The following is a 22,966-nucleotide window of genomic DNA, read 5'->3' on the forward strand; positions in this document are numbered from 1 at the left end:
TCCCTTAACTTTCACTCCTATGTAAGATAGGTCAGAAACTGGCCTCTTAGCAAGCCTCCTAGCAAGAAAAGTGAGGTGGGAGGTGTGGGGCTTGTCCTGGCTGAGGGTCCGCATTTCTCCTTTTTCCCCTCTAGCCCTGGCTCGCCACCGGTACATGAAGCAGGCTCAGGCCCTAGGCCCTCAGATGATGGAAAAACCCCTATACTGGGGGGCGGACAGGAGCTCCCAGGTTTCATCTTATCCAATGAACCTGCTGCTGCAGCGAGGTAAACCTTGCCAGAGATTTGGGGTGGGAGAAGGCAGAGGGTAAGGGTAGGAATATGGGCTGCATTGGGGCCTTCACGACAATATAGTGGATATCTATGATCAAGGGGACGGGATGGATGCAAGCTGAAAAATGTGGCATTTTGGTGCCATAGTTCTGAGAAGCCATGTTTTGGGCCAGCCATTCTGTATGTTCTTATCCTTGTTTCCATTCAGATTTGTCCCTGCGATCCAGCCTCCCACAGATGCCAATGAGCCAGACCACTGCTCACCCTCCCATCACCAATGGTGTCCTAGAGTATTTGGAGAAAGAGCTGCGGAACCTCAACCCAGCCCAGCCTCTGCCCCCTGACCTCAAAGCCATATCTGGCCAAGCCTGCAGCATGCTGTCCTCCCTGGGCTCTGAGGTTGTGGAACGCAGAATCATCCACCTGCCTCCACTGATCAGAGACCTGCCATCCTCCCAGAGGACCAGCAACTCCTCCCACCAACAGTGGCTCACTCCAATTCCCCCTGGACCCTGGGATCTGAGGGAGGAGAGAAGGCAGCCCCACTACTCTGCTTTTCACCAGGAGCTCCAGGACGGGGAGGCTAAGCGCCGAGCATTGGAAGGACGGGAGCCGAACCAACTTCGGAGGGGAAGGTGCCGCTGCTCTGGGCTGCGTGGGTTACCCACGCCCTGGGCAGACAGGGACAGCCTCAGTGACGGCCCCTCGTCCAATGAGGCCCGCTGGTGGCCCAACCACCTATCTGCTCGGAGCCACTACTCAGGCCGACCTCACAGGCCTGGCCCCCGGGAGAATGCCCAGAGGCCCCGGAGGCACAGGCCCCGCAGCTACTCCCCGCCCTTGCCTTCCGGCCTCAGTTCCTGGAGCTCTGAGGAGGATGAGAAGGAGAGGCAGTCCCGGAGCTGGGGAACCCACCGCCGCAGCTCACACCCCTCACACTGGCCTGAGGAGAAGCCACCCAGCTACCGCTCGCTGGATGTCATGCCAGGCAAGAATGGCAGGAAAAAAGGGAGTGTGGAGAGGCGCTCGGTGAGCCTGGGGCATCCTGCTGAGGGTCGGGCATGGGCGGAGCGGGGCTTGGCCACAGCTGGCAGAGGCCACCCCACATGCCACCAGTGAGAGTACCTCCTCCTTGTTTTGCACAGCTTGCCTCATGGGCTTGGTGAGACCTCGCTCCAAGGGGCCGGGTGAGTGCAGAGGACCAGGAAGGGCTCGATGCTTGATGCTTAAAACAGGGCCTTCTCATCCTCAGACCAGCCTTCATCACAGTCTGGTGAGGCAGGGCTTCCCCATTTCACGGATTCAGAAATGAGGCTCAGAATAATTAAGTGCCTTGTGAGTAGTGGAGCTAAGACTTAAACACGGGCTTTATGGCTAAGGCTTTACTTCCTGTCATACCTGCCTGTCTTTACTTAGCAACCGTATTTCCATACCCCAAATTAGAACATGCAGCCTGACAGAGGACATTTGTGCCACTTCTGAGTGCTGCAAGTCAGGGTGCAAGGCCTTGTTGTATTCGAGGATGAGGTCCTCTGAGACCCCCTGGAAAGAATCCTTAAACTGATGAAAAAAAACCCCAAACCAAAACAATAAATACCTCATATCCCAAATATGGGTAAAACTTTAGGGTTCTGTGAACAGGCAAGGTGCTAGTCATAGCTTACCAGCCTAAAAGGGGCACAAAGAGGGATTATAGGCCTTAATTTGTTTTGTTTTTTTTTGTTAAAAAAACCTTGTTTTAATTTATTTTTGCGAGAGAGAGAGAGACAGAGCACAAGTGAGGGAAGGGCAGAGAGAGAGGGGAACACAGAATCCAAAGCAGGCTCCAGGCTCTGAGCTGTCAGCCCAGAGCCCAATGTGGGGCTCCAACTCACAGACTGCAAGATCATGACCTGAGCTGAAGTCAGACACTTAACTGACTGAGCCACCCAGGTGCCCTGGCCTTAATTTGTTTTTTAAGATGTGACTTAAAAAATCATTTTATAATTAATATATCCAAATGATGATATTCCCTTAATGTTGTCACTTTGCAAAGTTATGCTGCCGTTGCTCAAAAATATTCCCGAACTGCCTTTGGAACCAATTTACATGAAAATATATTTCTGTATTTGACCTAAATCCTCTTCTGTTTGCCTCTGTTGAGATAGAGATATCTCTGAGGGAAGTTCCCAGAGTAGAAGATATCATAGGAAGAAGAATTTTAGTCTCTAATATACCTTTAAGGATACATCTGTCATTTGGAAATGCAAATACTGCTGTGATTTGTTTAAAAAACAATCACATGTATGTAGTGTGCAAAGAAACAGGGACATTGTGGAAGCTATGGTGCTAGTCTTTCAGGAAAAGAGCCTTGGTGAGAGAGTAATTCATGAGGAAGGTCTGCAGGCACTTCTGAAGTAATGGCAATTATATCATATTCTCACAGATGTCCCATGAGAGAGGCAAAGACCAGTAACAATGAAACTTACTAGTATCCTTACTAAGTGGTACCTAGCTATGGGCATTTATGCACTAATTTAATCCTTACAACACCCTGTGAGGTTTTTACTATTATTTTCATGTTACAGTGGATACAGCTCTTTCTTCCATGTTACCAGTAAGAAAATCATATCCTGAAAGAAAACCCAGAACCAGTTAGAGCTGGGACAACAGCTATTACTTTAGTCATTAGTGACTAAACTGTCTCTTATTTTAACAGAAAAAAAAAAAGTGTAATGTAAAAGCCAGTGTTTGGCCCCAAATCCAAGCCCTGTTTTCTTCTAATTTTTTTTTTTCATTTTCTTCTCTTTAAGTTCAATTATGTGGTTTCTTGTAAGTGAGAGAAGGGAAAAAGGAACATTAATTAAGTTCCAGACACTGGGGTAAGCCCTTTCTAAACCATATTTTACTTAATCTTTGTAACATTAGGTGAGGCTCAGTGAGATTAAGTATCATGCCCTAAGTCACAAAGCCAGTAGGGAGTGAAACCAGAATTTGAACACAGACAGCTCTCTGACTCTCAAGCCTGTACCCTTTCAGTAACTCATAATGCCTCATTTGAAAGAAAGAAGAATCGTCTGGGGCAATGATGCTCTCCTTTTATATTTCTTCCTCAGACTTTATTTCTTCCCTATTTTCTGAAAGTATCACAGCTTCCTTTATCATTAAGATGTACACACCACTAATTCTAACACAGGCAAACCAAATTTTCTATTGCAAAGTTGCTCACAAGACCCAAAGATCTCACTAACGATCATTTTGAAAGCCTTCATTGTTTTGGATCTCTGAACTTATCTCACAAAGAGTTATCAGTTTACTTTATCACATTCAACTGTCTACTCATATTCTGAGTGACTAGAGGCCCAGGGCCAAAGCTGGCTTTAGAAAATTGATTGGTTTGAAAGGGCACAGTGTTTTGTTCATAGTTGGAATTTTTAATGCCTTTAGTGAAGCAAAAGTATCCAGGGCCAAAATCTCTTTGCATCTTTCCTCAGTGGGGCTGGTTGCTTCCCACACACTTTCCTAGCCTCTGAAGTCTTCAGAGTTTGCAGCTAACTTCAGAACTTATAATACAATTAGACCACTAGATGGCAATCTTTGATTATGTATAACTGGAAGTTCCTGTTTGCTCCTTGACTTGATGTTTCACGATTTTCTTAAATCAAGCTTTTGGCAGTTAGTTTTACCATAACTTTTTACAAAACACTTTTTAAAAATAGTTCATTAAATATTCAGAGCAATATGCATTAATCAAAAAATCTTTTGCTCACATGGAACCTTCTCTCTAAAGAATCATTAATGTTTAACAAATATATACCAAGGAACAAGGGCTTCCATCCAAAATATTACCCTGTTCTTTACACAGTGCCCATGAGAAAGTGGAAGTTATGTTGAGGAGTCTCCCGTTTGACTGCCAAACCAGTTGATATCTGACCTCAGGTCTGGTGTTTTTTCCACTCCATCAAACCTCAGAAATCTAAGAAACTATAATGTCATGCTTTAAACTCCTGTGGTTTCACACTGCATTGCCCCATGTGTTCCTGACCTCCTTCAAATTGATTATCTTTCTTTCCAATCTTGCCTTATCATAAAGGGCTTCCCAAGGCATTTCTGGTTTGTTGCAAGCTTGGCCTATACACACCTCTTATAATATGAAAGAAAACTGCATTCCTTCCTCTCCTAGTTAAACTCAAACTTTCTGTAGAGAAGCCAAGATTTTTTTTCATTTTTCTTGACTCAATTTAATAAAACCTTTTTTTGATCAGTATACTTAATCTTCTACTTTTAATACAATGCCTATTCCTTGATCATGTGTAGGTTTTTCTTCAGCAAGCCCTGCACAAGGAACTTTCCTTTTGTCCCATTTCATTACTTTCCTTTGTATCAGAGAACATTTATCCCATAGCATTTTGATTAGAAGTCGTGCCCCCTAAAAATCACTTTCCTAATAAAATGGAAACACAATTTTTCTATAGCAACATGAATGTATGTACATATACAATGCATTTTGAACAGTATGTTTTGGGACAGATACCTTATTTTGCCATTTCAAGTAAGATAAGAAAGGTCACATTCATGGACTACAGCTGTAGATATTCAAAACATAGAAATCCCCTACAATATATAGTTAGAGAAATATGAGAAATGTAGACATAGTGCTTGCCCTGATAGAACAAGTTGAAAAAGCCTAAAGATCAAGTGGACTAACTATTGAAGAAAAGCCACTGAGTTTGGTCAGGAAGAGATAATGATCTCTGAAAAATAACTTGAGAGAAATACTAAGGTATGAAGCTAAACTTTTTAGAAGGGCTGAGAAGGAATGGTTCAGGAGAATATGAGTAGAAAAAGAAGTCGGCCATGTCTTCATAAACAAATGGTAGGGAGATGGGCTGATGAATGGACAGGGTACTTTTTTTAGTCTAAGGGACACTTAAAGATGTTAAAATCAGCAGGTGACAAAGTGAATGAGACTAAAACTTTCAAAAATTAAAGATGTTTGAGGGAGCCTCCAGGGAGGTATGAAAGAAGAGAAACTTCAGCCTGGGGAAGACACTGGCTTTATGAAGAGTCAAGAAATAATTTTTAGATTCATACATGCTGTCCCAGCATCCACCACTCATCTATGATTTGAACACAATCAAGTGCACCTTGTGTGTTATATGCATAGACAATAGATCCCAGCTGACTAGATTTTTTTGTGTTCTATTCCACAGGAGAGAGACAGCTCCCATAGTGGAAGGAGTGTGGTCATTTAGTCACCCGGCACAGCACTACTTCTTTGGCTACTTCTCAGCTCCGCAAGTCATCAGCATCACCTAGATGTCCAGCTGACTTGGGACGGACTCTACCAATCCGTTTCTAACAGTTCTGGCTTAGGTTCTGAGAATAAAACAGAAGAATATTAAAAACATGAGTTTGAGGGGTGCCTGAGTGGCTCAGTCAGTTGAGCGTCTGACTTCGGCCCAGGTCATGATCTCACGGCTTCTGTGTTCTAGCCCCGTGTTGGGCTCTGTGCTGATAGCTCAGAGCCTGGAGCCTGCTTCGGATTCTGTGTCTGCCTCTCTCTCTGTACCCCTCCCCTTCTCATGCTCTGTCTCTTTCTGTCTCTCAAAAATAAATAAACATTAAAAAACCTGTTTAAAAAACAAGAGTTTGAGGAATTCATGACTATAGTGTTAGCTTTGGCTCACACTCTGCACATTTAGAGTACCTGACATGTAATGGACCCTAACTGGGATGTGATCCCTCAGAAACTTAGTAGCTTGAGTCTTCAGCTAGGTTACACACTCAGAACCGTGGCCATTTTCACAGAACTCAGGAATCTTGAAGAAGAAATCAAACATGTTTCAGGTGCAGGAAATTTATTGAATAGTATGTGGGAAATTTCCATGGGAACTTGTCTCTATCGCTATAGCATACCTCCATATTAGGAGTACACTTTGCTGTACCTATGCCCATTCCTGAGTGCTCTTGAGGGTCAAGTCAGAGATAGCATGGGAAATACTCCAGCAGCGTGTTCTCTCATGGGTTATTTATGCAAGTGTCGAAAATCACAAGAGGCAATTTTGCACCAAACTTGTTCCTGTCCCTTGTTTTCATTTTGATCTTTTTTTTTTTGCTTATATCTAATTTATATATTCTTACATATTATGTATCCATTAAAATCACTTTGAATGCTTCTTGGGGACAACACAGTATATAAATAAATTAGAAACAAAATGTACTGACCTAAGGATTCTGCCCCAAATAAATATCTACTTTGATGTACTTGACTGAATTGAGTTTTCTTCCCAACTAAAGCTCAGAGTAGAGCCAAGCCAACTTGGATAGTTTTGGAGTCACCTTTCTCTTGGCACCACTCAGCCTTGCAGATTTGAGATTTCCCAAGCAGAAGCATCCAGGTAGGTTTTGCCACTCCAAGAACCCCAGGAGGAGTGGGCTATGCCCTCCCTATAATAAGCTGTGCTACTCCCTCCCATTTTCTCCAGCCCCTTTGGTGGTTTCATGAACCCATTTGTGCTTGATGTAGACACCCTCCTTGAGCAGGGAAGGAGGTGGTCTGAAAGGAGGGGTGTGTCTGTGTTCCTCAACAGTATCTTTCTGTGTATGACCTTAAGCTCAATTTAGATCCTGTTGTGTTGACACATCCATTTTTCCCCCAATCTCATTAATTACATCTAGAGAAAATAGGTTAAATGCCTGTGTTGGACAAAGGTTTCTTTGGGATTTTTGATGTCTGTAATGTAACTGGATCTAAAATAGCAAAACAGAAAAAGAAATTAACAGTTAAGACATAAAATTCAGGGGTGCCTGGGTGGCCCAGTTGGTTGAGCATCTGACTTCCGCTCAGGTCATGGTCTCCCACGTAGCAGGTTTGAGCCCCATGTCAGGCTCCATGCTGTCAGATCTTCTGAACCCCCTTCTTCTGAGCATCCAACTTTGGCTCAGGTCATGATATCACGGTTCGTGAGTTCAAGCCCTGTGTCAGGCTCTGCTGACAGCTCGGAACCTGGAGCCTGCTTTGGATTCTGTGTCTCCTTCTCTCTCTGTCCTCCCCTGCTCACTCTCTTTCTGACTCTCTCAAAAATAAACATTTAAAAAAAATTTTTTTATGAGGAAGGGTGTCATTTCAGTAACCGAAGTTTGTGTGTGTGTCCTGAGATAATGTCCACACGGAACTGCCTCTGCAACAGGGCTAAACTGGCCATATCTCCCCATGGAATAACTTGATGCCCCTGGATCAAACCGATTTTGGACTGCCCAACAGTTACAACTTTCTGTTCTGGATAATTCAGATCCTCATCAAAGTCTCCTCTCATATGAGCATAATCAGCAGTCTTGAAGATAGTCATAACTCTCTTTGGTGCAAAGGTTTCCAGTACACAGAACGTGCTGAACCTTTCCTGGCACCAGCAGTTTTTTTAATTTAGCTGGCAGTATGTTGTACCAGTGTGTGATGTCTCTTAATACTAACACCAACATCTTGTCACTGGGCTGTGCTCAGTCACCACAACTGCTACCTCAGGAAATTGGATTTTTAATTAAAAGCTCTCTGAAATGAAATCTCAATGCAGGCCAGATAGTCTCACTGAAGAAAAATAGCAAACCTTTAAAAGTATAATTAACACTAAGTTTGTACAGTGTCTTCCAGAAAATAGAAAGGAGAAAATACTCCCAACTCATTTAAGGAGACCAGTGCAAAGCCACTGCAAAAGTCATTACAAAAAAAGAAAACCACAAAAAAATATCTCCTCTGAACTTACATGCAAAAATCATTAACAGACTATTACCAAATATTTTAATACTTAAAAATAATTATACACCGGGGCGCCTGGGTGGCGCAGTCGGTTAAGCGTCCGACTTCAGCCAGGTCACGATCTCGCGGTCCGTGAGTTCGAGCCCCGCGTCAGGCTCTGGGCTGATGGCTCGGAGCCTGGAGCCTGTTTCCGATTCTGTGTCTCCCTCTCTCTCTGCCCCTCCCCCGTTCATGCTCTGTCTCTCTCTGTCCCAAAAATAAATAAACGTTGAAAAAAAAAAATTAAAAAAAAAAATTATACACCATGAATAAATGGGATTTGGCCCATATATGCAAGACTGGTTAGCAGCATAGTAAAAATAATCTTGAAAAACAAAATTGGAGAACTTATACCTTCCAATTTTAAAATGTACTATTGGAGCACCTGGGTGGCTCAGTTGGTTAAGCTTCCAACTCTTGATTTTGGCTTAGGTCATGATCTCATGGTTCATGAATTCAAGCTCTGCATTGTGGAGCCCACCTGAGATTCTCTTTCTGTCCCTCCCCTGCTCATTCTCTCTCTCAAAATAAATAAATACACTTTAAAATAAATAAATAAATAAATAGTACTATACAGCTACAGTAATTAAGAGAGTGTGGTACAAACATAAGAATAGGCCTATTGGTCAGTGGAACAGAATTGAGAGTCCAGAAATAAATCCTTATATTTATGGTAGACTGATTTTTTACAAAACTGTTCAGGCAATTTGGTGAGGGAGGGAATGTCTTTTTTGCAAATGGGGCTAGGTCATTTGGATGGCCACATGTAAAAAAATATATTTAGACCCTTACTTCATATGTACACAAATAATTGAAAATGGATAATAGTTCTCTTTTTTTTTAACTTTATTTTTTATTTTTTTGAATTTACATCCAAATTAGTTAGCATATAGTGCAACAAGGATTTCAGGAGTAGATTCCTTAGTGCCCCTTACCCATTTAGCCCATCCCCCCTCCCACAACCCCTCCAGTAACCCTCAGTTTGTTCTCCGTATTTATGAGTCTCTTCTGTTTTGTCTCCCTCCCTGTTATTATATTATTTTTGTTTCCCTTCCCTTATGTTCATCTGTTTTGTCCCTTAAAGTCCTCATATAAATGAAGTCATATGATTTTTTCTTTCTCTGACTAATTTCACTCAGCATAATACCCTCCAGTTCCATCCACGTAGTTACAAATGGCAAGATTTCATTCTTTTTGATTGCTGAGTAATACTCCATTGTATATATATACCACATCTTCTTTATCCATTCAATGGATAATAGTTCTAAATGTAAGAGTTAAAGGTGTAAAACATTTAGAGAAAAAGATAGAAGAAAACCTTTGTGTCCTTGGATTAGGTAAAGAGTTCTTAGATATAACACCAATAGCATAATCTTTAAAAGAAAAAAATTGTAAATTGGATTTCATCAAAATTTAACACTTTTGCACTTCAAAAGGCACCCTTAAGGAAATAGAAATACAAACCACAAACTTAGGGAATTCATTCACAAATCTTTGATAAAAATACTTCTAACATTCATCTCTAAAGAAATCTTACAACTCAATAAGACAAACAACCAAATTTTTAAAAATAGGCAACATTCGAATAGAGATTTCACAATGGAAAACATAAAGATGGCTAATGAGCACATGAAAAGATGTCTCTATCATATCATTATCTTTAGGAAAATACAAATTAAAATTACAATGAGATACCACTTCACACCTGCTAGAATTAATATAATAAAAGAGACAACAAAAAGTGGTAGCATGGATGTAGAGAAATGGGGATCTTCATGGCTGCTAATGGAAATATGAAATGACTGTAGCTGCTTTGAAAGCCTTTTGACAATTAAAAAATATATATTGGACATAAATTTATCATACAACCCAGAAATTCCACTCCCTGGTATTGCCCAAGAGAAATAATACGTGGACATAAAAACTTGTATAAGAATAGAAGCCTTATTTATAATAACTAAAAAAGTAGAAAAAATCCAAATTTCCGTCAACTGGTGAACAGATGAACAAAATGCGGTATAGCCACCCATACAATGGGATTCTATTCAGTATAAAGAAAAACAAATTACTGATACATACTACAACATGAATGAACTTCAAAAACAATATGCTAAGTGAAAGAAGAAAGATACAAAAGACCACATAGCATATAATTCCATTCAAAGGAGACGTGCAGGAAAGACAAATCTATAGAGACAGTAAGTAAATAAGTGATTGCCTAGGAATGGGATTGGAACAGGAATTGACTGCAAATGGACAAGAGGTTTCTTTTTGTGGTGATGGAAATGTTCTAAAATTGCATTGTGGTGATAGTTGAACAGCTTTGTAAACTTATTAAAAATCAGGAATCTGTATGCTTATAATTGGTGAATTCTATGAAATGTACTACACCTTAACAAAAATCTTTAGTAGGTTGAACGTCATTCCAAAATGCGTTCTCTGATATATAATGAATGATAGAAATCCTTTTAAAATATGTTCATATGAATACTAGTTTTAATTTAAAAAGTTTTTTGTGGGGCCCCTGGGTGGCTCAGTGGGTTAAGCGTCTGACTCTGGCTCAGGTCAGGTGCGGTGGTCGGTGAGTTTGAGCCCCATGTGGGGCTCCGTGCTGACAGCTCAGAGCCTGGAGCCTGTTTCAGATTCTTTGTCTCCCTCGCTCTCTGCCCCTCCCCCGCTCATGCTCTATCTCTCTCCGTCTCTCAAAAATAAATAAATGTTAAATAAATAAATAAATAGCCTTTTCTTTTCTAACAGGAAAAGGGAAATTGAAGCAAAATTGAAAGAATTGTTAAACTTCAAATATTTCACTTGAAGAGATTTTATTTTTGAAAAGACCTCTCTTGGATTATGAAAAAAGACAAAGGAAAATGTTGAGCATTTGGAGTCATTGTGCTTTAAAATCCCAGGTTTCAAATAAACTTCCTGGGGAGAGTGCTAGACACTCTCACTTTCCCTCTAATCTCCACTCACCTCTCCATTTAGTTTTGTGGTCAAAGTAAAATTCCTAGTTACATTTCTTTTTAAAGACCTGTAAGAGATTCTGGGAAGATGGCGGCGTAGGAGGACGCTGGGCTCACCGCGCGTCCTGCTGATCACTTAGATTCCACCTACACCTGCCTAAATAACCCAGAAAACCGCCAGAGGATTAGCAGAACAGAGTCACCGGACCCAAGTGCAGACGAGAGGCCCACGGAAGAGGGTAGGAAGGGCGGCGAGGCGGTGCGCGCTCCACGGACTGGCGGGAGGGAGCCGGGGCGGAGGGGCGGCTCGCCGGCCAAGCAGAGCCCCCGAGTCCGGCTTGCAAAAGCGGAGGGGCCTGACGGACTGTGTTCCGACAGCAAGCGCGACTTAGCCTCTGGGAGGTCATAAGTTAACAGCTCTGCTCGGAAAGCGGGAAGGCTGGAGGACAAAGGGAGGGTGAGCTGCGGAGCCCCCGGACGACAGAGCTCAGTTTGGCGGGGAACAAAGGCGCTCGCCAGAGCCATCTCCCCCGCCCATCCCCCAGCCAAAATCCCAAAGGGAACCGGCTCCGGCCAGGGAAATTGCTCGCTCCGCGCAAACACCCAACTCTGTGCTTCTGCGGAGCCAAACCTCCGGCAGCGATCTGACTCCCTCCGGCTGCCACAGGGCCCCTCCTGAAGTGGATCACCTAAGGAGAAGCGAGCTAAGCCTGCCCCCCCTGCCGCCGTGCACCTTGCCTTCCCACCCCAGCTAATACGCCAGATCCCCAGCATCACAAGCCTGGCAGTGTGCAAGTAGCCCAGACGGGCCACGCCACCCCACAGTGAATCCCACCCCTAGGAGAGGGGAAGAGAAGGCACACACCAGTCTGACTGTGGCCCCAGCGGTGGGCTGGGGGCAGACATCAGGTCGGACTGCGGCCCCGCCCACCAACTCCAGTTATACACCACAGCACAGGGGAAGTGCCCTGCAGGCCCTCACCACACCAGGGACTATCCAAAATGACCAAGCGGAAGAATTCCCCTCAGAAGAATCTCCAGGAAATAACAACAGCTAATGAGCTGATCAAAAAGGATTTAAATAATATAACAGAAAGTGAATTTAGAATAATAGTCATAAAATTAATCGCTGGGCTGGAAAACAGCATACAGGACAGCAGAGAATCTCTTGCTACAGACATCAGGGGACTAAGGAACAGTCACGAGGAGCTGAAAAACGCTTTAAAGGAAATGGAAAACAAAATGCAAACCACCACGGCTCGGATGGAAGAGGCAGAGGAGAGAATAGGTGAACTAGAAGATAAAGTTATGGAAAAAGAGGAAGCTGAGAAAAAGAGAGATAAAAAAATCCAGGAGTATGAGGGGAAAATTAGAGAACTAAGTGATACACTAAAAAGAAATAATATACGCATAATTGGTATCCCAGAGGAGGAAGAGAGAGGGAAAGGTGCTGAAGGGGTACTTGAAGAAATAATAGCTGAGAACTTCCCTGAACTGGGGAAGGAAAAAGGCATTGAAATCCAAGAGGCACAGAGAACTCCCTTCAGACGTAACTTGAATCGATCTTCTGCACGACATATCATAGTGAAACTGGCAAAATACAAGGATAAAGAGAAAATTCTGAAAGCAGCAAGGGGTAAACGTGCCCTCACATATAAAGGGAGACCTATAAGACTCGTGACTGATCTCTCTTTTGAAACTTGGCAGGCCAGAAAGAATTGGCACGAGATTTTCAGGGTGCTAGACAGCAAAAATATGCAGCCAAGAATCCTTTATCCAGCAAGTCTGTCATTTAGAATAGAAGGAGAGATAAAGGTCTTCCCAAACAAACAAAAACTGAAGGAATTTGTCACCACTAAACCAGCCCTACAAGAGATCCTAAGGGGGACCCTGTGAGACAAAGTACCAGAGACATCACTACAAGCATAAAACATACAGACATCACAATGACTCTAAACCCGTATCTTTCTATAATAACACTGAATGTAAATGGATTAAATGCGCCAACCTAAAGACATAGGGTATCAGAATGGATAAAAAAACAAGACCCATCTATTTGCTGTCTACAAGAGACTCATTTTAGACCTGAGGACACCTTTAGATTCAGAGTGAGGGGATGGAGAACTATTTATCATGCTACTGGAAGCCAGAAGAAAGCTGGAGTAGCCATACTTATATCAGACAAACTAGACTTTAAATTAAAGGCTGTAACAAGAGATGAAGAAGGACATTATATAATAGTTACAGGGTCTATCCATCAGGAAGAGCTAACAATTATAAATGTCTATGCGCCGAATACCGGAGCCCCCAAATATATAAAACAATTACTCATAAACAGAAGCAACCTTATTGATAAGAATGTGGTAATTGCAGGGGACTTTAACACCCCACTTACAGAAATGGATAGATCATCTAGACACACGGTCAATAAAGAAACAAGGGCCCTGAATGAGACACTGGATCAGATGGACTTGACAGATATATTTAGAACTCTGCATCCCAAAGCAACAGAATATACTTTCTTCTCGAGTGCACATGGAACATTCTCCAAGATAGATCATATACTGGGTCACAAAACAGCCCTTCATAAGTTTACAAGAATTGAAATTATACCATGCATACTTTCAGACCACAATGCTATGAAGCTTGAAATCAACCACAGGAAAAAGTCTGGAAAACCTCCAAAAGCATGGAGGTTAAAGAACACCCTACTAACGAATGAGTGGGTCAACCAGGCAATTAGAGAAGAAATCAAAAAATATATGGAAACAAACGAAAATGAAAATACAACAATCCAAACGCTTTGGGACACAGCGAAGGCAGTCCTGAGAGGAAAATACATTGCAATCCAGGCCTATCTCAAGAAACAAGAAAAATCCCAAATACAAAATCTAACAGCACACCTAAAGGAAATAGAAGCAGAACAGCAAAGGCAGCCTAAACCCAGCAGAAGAAGAGAAATAATAAAGATCAGAGCAGAAATAAACAATATAGAATCTAAAAAAACTGTAGAGCAGATCAACGAAACCAAGAGTTGGTTTTTTGAAAAAATAAACAAGATTGACAAACCTCTAGCCAGGCTTCTCAAAAAGAAAAGGGAGATGACCCAAATAGATAAAATCATGAATGAAAATGGAATTATTACAACCAATCCCTCAGAGATACAAACAATTATCAGGGAATACTATGAAAAATTATATGCCAACAAATTGGACAACCTGGAAGAAATGGACAAATTCCTGAACACCCACACTCTTCCAAAACTCAATCAGGAGGAAATAGAAAGCTTGAACAGACCCATAACCAGCGAAGAAATTGAATCGGTTATCAAAAATCTCCCAACAAATAAGAGTCCAGGACCAGATGGCTTCCCAGGGGAGTTCTACCAGACGTTTAAAGCAGAGATAATACCTATCCTTCTCAAGCTATTCCAAGAAATAGAAAGGGAAGGAAAACTTCCAGACTCATTCTATGAAGCCAGTATTACTTTGATTCCTAAACCAGACAGAGACCCAGTAAAAAAAGAGAACTACAGGCCAATATCCCTGATGAATATGGATGCCAAAATTCTTAATAAGATACTAGCAAATCGAATTCAACAGCATATAAAAAGAATTATTCACCATGATCAAGTGGGATTCATTCCTGGGATGCAGGGCTGGTTCAACATTCGCAAATCAATCAACGTGATACATCACATTAACAAAAAAAAAGAGAAGAACCATATGATCCTGTCAATCGATGCAGAAAAGGCCTTTGACAAAATCCAGCACCCTTTCTTAATAAAAACCCTTGAGAAAGTCGGGATAGAAGGAACATACTTAAAGATCATAAAAGCCATTTATGAAAAGCCCACAGCTAACATCATCCTCAACGGGGAAAAACTGAGAGCTTTTTCCCTGAGATCAGGAACACGACAGGGATGCCCACTCTCACCGTTGTTGTTTAACATAGTGCTGGAAGTTCTAGCATCAGCAATCAGACAACAAAAGGAAATCAAAGGCATCAAAATTGGCAAAGATGAAGTCAAGCTTTCGCTTTTTGCAGATGACATGATATTATACATGGAAAATCCGATAGACTCCACCAAAAGTCTGCTAGAACTGATACATGAATTCAGCAAAGTTGCAGGATACAAAATCAATGTACAGAAATCAGTTGCATTCTTATACACTAACAATGAAGCAACAGAAAGACAAATAAAGAAACTGATCCCATTCACAATTGCACCAAGAAGCATAAAATACCTAGGAATAAATCTAACCAAAGATGTAAAGGATCTGTATGCTGAAAACTATAGAAAGCTTATGAAGGTAATTGAAGAAGATTTAAAGAAATGGAAAGACATTCCCTGCTCATGGATTGGAAAAATAAATATTGTCAAAATGTCAATACTACCCAAAGCTATCTACACATTCAATGCAATCCCAATCAAAATGGCACCAGCATTCTTCTCGAAACTAGAACAAGCAATCCTAAAATTCATATGGAACCACAAAAGGCCCCGAATAGCCAAAGGAATTTTGAAGAAGAAGACCAAAGCAGGAGGCATCACAATCCCAGACTTCAGCCTCTACTACAAAGCTGTCATCATCAAGACAGCATGGTATTGGCACAAAAACAGACACACAGACCAATGGAATAGAATAGAAACCCCAGAACTAGACCCACAAACATATGGCCAACTCATCTTTGACAAAGCAGGAAAGAACATCCAATGGAAAAAAGACAGCCTCTTTAACAAATGGTGCTGGGAGAACTGGACAGCAACATGCAGAAGGTTGAAACTAGACCACTTTCTCACACCATTTACAAAAATAAACTCAAAATGGATAAAGGACCTAAATGTGAGACAGGAAACCATCAGAACCTTAGAGGAGAAAGCAGGAAAAGACCTCTCTGACCTCAGCCGTAGCAATCTCTTACTCGACACATCCCCAAAGGCAAGGGAATTAAAAGCAAAAGTGAATTACTGGGACCTTATGAAGATAAAAAGCTTCTGCACAGCAAAGGAAACAACCAACAAAACTAAAAGGCAACCAACGGAATGGGAAAAGATATTTGCAAATGACATATCGGACAAAGGTCTAGTATCTAAAATCTATAAAGAGCTCACCAAACTCCACACCCGAAAAACAAATAACCCAGTGAAGAAATGGGCAGAAAACATGAATAGAAACTTCTCTAAAGAAGACATCCAGATGGCCAACAGGCACATGAAAAGATGTTCAGCGTCGCTCCTTATCAGGGAAATACAAATCAAAACCACACTCAGGTATCACCTCACGCCAGTCAGAGTGGCCAAAATGAACCAATCAGGAGACTATAGATGCTGGAGAGGATGTGGAGAAACGGGAACCCTCTTGCACTGTTGGTGGGAATGCAAATTGGTGCAGCCGCTCTGGAAAGCAGTGTGGAGGTTCCTCAGAAAATTAAAAATAGACCTACCCTATGACCCAGCAATAGCACTGCTAGGAATCTACCCAAGGGATACAGGAGTACTGATGCATAGGGGCACTTGTACCCCAATGTTCATACCAGCACTCTCAACAATAGCCAAATTATGGAAAGAGCCTAAATGTCCATCAACTGATGAATGGATAAAGAAATTGTGGTTTATATACACAATGGAATACTACGTGGCAATGAGAAAAAATGAAATATGGCCTTTTGTAGCAACGTGGATGGAACTGGAGAGTGTGATGCTAAGTGAAATAAGCCATACAGAGAAAGACAGATACCATATGGTTTCACTCTTATGTGGATCCTGAGAAACTTAACAGGAACCCATGGGGGAGGGGAAGGAAAAAAAAAAAAAAGAGGTTAGAGTGGGAGAGAGCCAAAGCATAAGAGACTGTTAAAAACTGAGAACAAACTGAGGGTTGATGGGGGGTGGGAGGGAGGGGCGGGTGGGTGATGGGTATTGAGGAGGGCACCTTTTGGGATGAGCACTGGGTGTTGTATGGAAACCAATTTGTCCATAAATTTCATATATATATAAAAAAAAAATAAAGACCTGTAAGACATAATTTTTATTCAACATTATTTTTCAAGTTCTGCAGAAAGGATTCAAAGAATTCTCACAGGCATCTTAGAAATCAAAACCTTTTCTGGTCTCTTGCAATACTGTAGAGTAAAACCCTGTGCTTTTTGGGGGGTAATTTCACAGAGGACAGAGTTCATTTTAAGTTCAGCTATATCAAGACAAGAAGTAGTTAGTCCTTTGGACTTCTTCCCCTACTCATGCTCTCTGTCTCTCAAAATAGATAATAAGAATAAACTTAAAAAATAATTTCAGCCTAATTGAAATTTATTTTCCTCCACCCCTGTTGTAGTACCCTCATAATTCAGTTCCATGTCTATTCCCCCAGGATTGTACTGATAAATATTAGTGAAATCTTGTAATTTTTTTTTTTTTTTGCCATGCAGGACACTTGTTCTTGATATGACTTGGTGATTGACCCCACAGGTGTTTTATTATCTGCCTCTAGTTGTAAATATGGAGGCAATGGAGGAGAGTTTAGTAGGGCATGAGGAGAATGGCATTCCCTTGCCAGGTAATCACCTTAAGTAGGGTCATCACAGGGTCTTCAAGCAAGGCAGTATCACCATCATCAATCAGGGGTAAAGGGACTGCTTTTGCTGGCAACAGGGCCTCAGTGGTGTTTCCAGTTAACAGATATTGTAGTCATCTGAATCCTTTTAGGGTGACCATTCCATTCCTGGGTTCCATTCTTTCTCATTTGATATCCTATCCCCTTATCTTCTTTACTTTTCTCTGAATATCTGTCTCCTTGTTTGTTTTTGTCTCTGTTTCAAGCTGTGTGTCCTCCCACTTCAGCATTTCTTTTGATACTTGCTTATCTGTCTACTTTGCTGACCACCTTCTTTTACAGGATTCTAATTTCACCCTAACTTTGGCTTACACAAAAGGTTCCATGGTGTCCACCCAATCCCCCAACAACCTATAGACCCTTCAGTTTGAGTGTCCTATAGCATGTGACTGATTCTCTATACCTTTGTCTCAATTCTAAATTCTCAACTCATGAATCCTACTTGGGCTAATGTCCATTCTTGGTCCAATCTCTAAAGATGGCAGAGTCAATTAGTACCTAGGGCTTGCCCTCATCTGGTTTGTGGCTAGAAAATTTCTCTGAGAGGTTTAGGTAGGGAGGATTCTGTGGAGAATGTAAAAGAAATATTGATATGGTCCTTGTCTTCAGGGAATTTAATACCATGGGCTCAGAGCCTTCTCTGCTTCATTATTAGAATTCCGGCTCCTTTTGAGTTTCTATAATTGAATATTGAAGAGGTCATAGATGGACTTAGCCCAAGGTAAGTCTACAACAATAAATTCTAAATTACTGAAGATCTGAACTTTCTTCCCTACTCATTAAACTTAACAGAGTAGATGGTAGTATTTATGGAGTGCCTACTATGTCCTTCTCAATGCTTTGCACATGTTATTTTATTCTCTCAGAAACTCTATTAAGGTATTATGACTCTTCAGAAATCTTGCCAAAGGTCCTATAGTAGTAAATAGAATAGAGATTCAACCTAGAGTTTGCTACTCCAGAGTCCATGTTCCTTCTAATAATGATACAAAGCTGCCTCCCCAACTAGAGCAATAAGGAACTCATCATTAGCGACTACTAAATCTGCCTCTTCTAGAGGTCCTCGTGTTTCAGAAGACTCCAGAGCAAAGCAGAAATCCGGCGTCTTAAAAGTAGATTGGGTTGGCTTTGTCATGGCCCAGCCATGGAAGTAGACAACATGCCACTACTCAAGCTACACATAGAAAAAAAAGGTCAATAAAACAAAACCGAAATCATTGTATTTATGTTTTTAGAAAGTAAGTTCACAGGAATCACTTTATTTTAAAAAAAGGAATGAAGGTGGAAGAAGGTGATCAAAAGGTATAAACTTCCAGTTATATGAAATAAGTACTAGGGGTGTCACGTGCAACATGATGACTGTAGCTAACACTGCTGTATGATACATAAAAAAGTAGTTAAGAGGGCAAATCCTATGTGGTCTCATCCCAAGACAATTTTTCTTTTCTTTTCCTTTCATTTGTTTATTTTCTTTTTTAAATTTTTTTTTTAACGTTTATTTATTTTTGAGACAGAGAGAGGCAGAGCATGAACGGGGGAGGGTCAGAGAGAGAGGGAGACACAGAATCGGAAGCAGGCTCCAGGCTCTGGGCCATCATCAGCCCAGAGCCCGACGCGGGGCTCGAACTCACGGACCGTGAGATCGTGACCTGAGCTGAAGTCGGACGCTTAACCGACTGAGCCACCCAGGCGCCCCTATTTTCTTTTTATTGTATCTATATGAGGAGATGGATGTTAGCTGAACATATTGTGGTAATCATTTAATAATATATGTAAATCAAACCATCATGCTGTATGTCTTATATAGTGCTGTATGTCAATTATTTCTCAATAAAACTGGGGGGAAAATATACTGCAGTAGGAGAATAACCAAAAAATCCTTGGTTCTTATTTATTTATTTATTTATTTATAATGCACCTTTAAGAACAATTTAGGATTTGTGGTTCTGGACAAGAAGGAGTAGCCACATCCCTTTCTAGTCTTCCTTTTTACAACTAAAAAATTTTGGACATAACATTGCAAACATAGGGAGACTCTGAAAGGTAGAAAGAGAAAGGTGAAGTGCCTAGGGATCTTGGGAATGGTGGTGAATTCCCTGGGTTTCTTTCTTGTTTCCTGTATTTCTGGTACAGGAGGCTGGAGAAGCCTATAGCTGAAACTGCCAACAGGTACAGCCAAAGATGTACTCCATAATGGCTATTCCCCCTAGCCAAAGAACTGGAAAAAGAGCAGTGTAGCAGAACATGAAACATTTTGACAATATCCACCTTATTCCGGCCAAATACCAATGGCAAAAGTCTACTACAGTTGTCTGTGGGACTGAGCAGGAAGCTGAACTTTCATTCCTCAACCAATGATAGCATTCTGAATCCCTCACCATGCTGGTGTCCATGGGGTCAAACAGTGATAGCAAGCAGTACTCCAGTTCCACCATTGGGTGGTATCAACATGACCAAGCAAAGAGCTGAGCTTCCAACTCTCACCCACAACTAAGAGGCAAAAAGAGATGATTCAAAGAAGGGTGCTAGTCAGCACCCTTCTTTCTTCCTGCCCCCTGTCAACAGGGCCTAGTGGGAGGAGCTGAACTTCTATTTCTACCAGGCAGTAATGAGATGGAATGAAGTGATGCACACTGACCCTCCACCTTCTCTGTCCTCCCGACCTCCCTATCCTCAGTTTAATTGGCACTCAGCAGAGAGTTGAACTTCCACACCCACCTTCATCCAGTAGCAATGAGGTGGAAGAGGGAAGTGTGAAGTGGTGCTAGTTGACACGCTGATCTCCCTTCTGGCATCAGTGGGACCCAGGAGGGAGTAGACTTCCACTGAATCCCAGAAGCAATGAGTTGGTGCCAGTTGGTACTCCACTTTTGCCAGCAAGGTGTCAGAGGACCTAGTGGGGAGCTGAACATCCACCTCCACTTTCCTGAGACATCTAAAAAGTGTGACTTCTTATCAGAGAAGAAAAAGATTAAATGATAACCATAATCTAACATAATACACACATGTACAAGATATGGTTGAAATCCACTCATCATCCTAAGAACAGGACAATTAAAATTCGATTGAGAAAAGACAGCAGATGCCAATGGGATGACTCAGATGTTGGAATTATCTGACAAGGATTGTAGAGCAGCAGTTATAAAAATGTTTCAGCTAACAATTACACTCATGAAACAAATAAAAAAATGGAAAGTTTCAGCAAAGAAATAAAGCTATGAAAAAAGAACCAAAGAGAAATTGTAAAACTGAAAATTACAATAAATGAAATAAAACTCACTAGATGTGCTCAATAGTAGATTAGAGATGACAGAGGAAAGAAGATTAATAAAAGAATAGATTATAAAAGTTATCCAATCTGAACAACAACAAATAAGCCAGAGCATCAGGGGTCTGTGGCACAATACCAAACTATCTAACATTCATGTCATCAGAATCCCAGAAACACAAGAGAAAGAGAATGAGACTGACAAAATATTCAAAGAACTATTCAAAGGCTGTAAAATTTCCAAATTTGATAAAAGGGATAAACCTACAGATTTAAGAAGGTTAGTGAACCACAAAAAGCAGAAACCAAAAGGAAGGAATCCAGGCCACAACACATCATAATCAAACATCAAACAAACCAGAAACAAAGAAAAAAATAATGAAAGCAGTTACAAAGAAATTATGCATTGTCTATAATAGAAGAATGGTTCAAGTCGCAGCAGTTTTTTTGATGTATTAAACAATTTATTGATTATACAGAGTGATTATGCCCAGGATGTATGGTTTAGATCCCATGGCAATGACAACCCCCATGTCCTGGACAGCAAATTTTTATCTGAAACTATGGAGGCCACAAGGAACTAATGCAACATTTTCCATGTGCTTGCTGAAAGAGAAGAATTGTTAACCCTATTTCTATATCCAGGAAAAATATACTTCAGGAATGAAGGGAAAATAAAGGTAATCTCAAATGAAAAAGAAAAAGAAAAACTAAGAATATTTGTCACCAGCAAACCTACCAGTAAGAATGGCTAAAGGAAGTTCTCTAAACAGAAAGGAAGTGATAACAGAAGGAGGTTAGGGAATTCAGGAAAGAAGAAAGAAAAATGGAATGGGCTTTCCAAAGTTCCTTATGGCTCTCTTGTTCCCCAGGTTTTCTTTTAAAATATTTGGCTGGTCTCTTGCTGCTTCAACCTGTAGTGTACCCCTAGGCAACTGTGATGCTGACCTTGACCATATTGCTTCTGGTTAGATATTCTTTTCAACAATACCAAGGCATAGAGCTTTTCTGAGATGTTCCAAGTCAGGTCAGTTTTCTTCAGCAGCAGCTTTTATCACAGAGAGGAAAAATAATTTTAAAACATAGAAAATAACAGAAGAAACATAAAGAATAGCATGAGATATTCTAGTTTCAATAAATTTGAGTCCCAGAAGGAGAGATAAAGAGACAGGAAGAAGAAAAAAAAAAAAGGAAAGAGAAGAAGAGGGAGTGGGAGAAGGAGAGAGAGGGAGAGATAGAAGTAAACACAGAAACAGATACAGAGAGACAGAGAAATAGACAATAGGACAGAGGCAATATTTGAAGAGATAATGGCTAAAATTTTTAAAAAATTGACGTGAGACATCAAGTCACTGATTCATGAAGTCGTGCAGACCCCACGCAGGATGAACATTAAAAGAATCACATCTTGGCACATTAACACTAATAAAAACCAATATTAAAAAAAATTTATAGCTGGGGAGGGAATATTTCCTTCAACTCTTTTTTTTTTTAACATTTATTTATTTTTGAGAGACAGAAAGTGAGTGGGGGAAGGGCAGAGAGAGAGGAAGACACAGAATCCAAAGCAGGGTCCAATCTCCAAGCTGTCAGCACAGAGCCCAGTGCGGGGCTAGAACTCATGAACCGTGAGACCATGACCTGAGCCGAAGTCAGATGCTTAACCAACTAAGCCACTCAGGCACCCCTATTTCCTGCAATTCTTAATTGATTTGGTGCTTTTTAAACAGAATGATGGAAGCCAGAATATAAAATGTGAAAGAAAATAACCTCTAATCTAGAAATGTGAACCCCCAAAACACACAGCAAAAATATCCTTCAAAAGTAGAGAAGTATTTTTTTCAGACAAACAGAAACTAAGAATACATCCACAGAAGAGTTGCACTAAAAATTTCTTCAGGAAGAAGGAAAATGATCACAGATTAAAGCAGGAAATGCAGGAAGGAATGAAAACAGAAAGAGTAAATATGTGAATAAATCTAAATGATTATTGAGTGTATGAAACAATAATAATATTGTCTTGTGAGATCCAACATATATACAGAATTAAAATGCATAAAAACAATAACACAAAA

At 41.0% G+C, this 22,966-nt stretch overlaps 1 protein-coding gene across 1 annotated transcript in view; it reads left to right on the forward strand.

Annotated features, from left to right (window-relative positions):
• ILDR1 (immunoglobulin like domain containing receptor 1) overlaps positions 1-5,681 on the forward strand; it is a 258,601-nt gene extending 252,920 nt beyond the window's left edge. The window contains 3 exon segments of the mRNA XM_047099380.1: positions 135-266; positions 481-1,301; positions 5,465-5,681. Of these exon segments, the coding sequence (XP_046955336.1) occupies positions 135-266; positions 481-1,301; positions 5,465-5,506 (995 nt within the window). The 3' untranslated portion in view covers positions 5,507-5,681.
• Positions 5,682-22,966: the final 17,285 nt, after the last annotated feature.

Source organism: Lynx rufus, unplaced genomic scaffold (genome assembly GCF_022079265.1).
Source record: "Lynx rufus isolate CCGP_SWC_20201006 ecotype Redwood Valley unplaced genomic scaffold, mLynRuf1.p SCAF_5, whole genome shotgun sequence".
NCBI classification, from domain to species: Eukaryota; Metazoa; Chordata; class Mammalia; order Carnivora; family Felidae; genus Lynx; species Lynx rufus.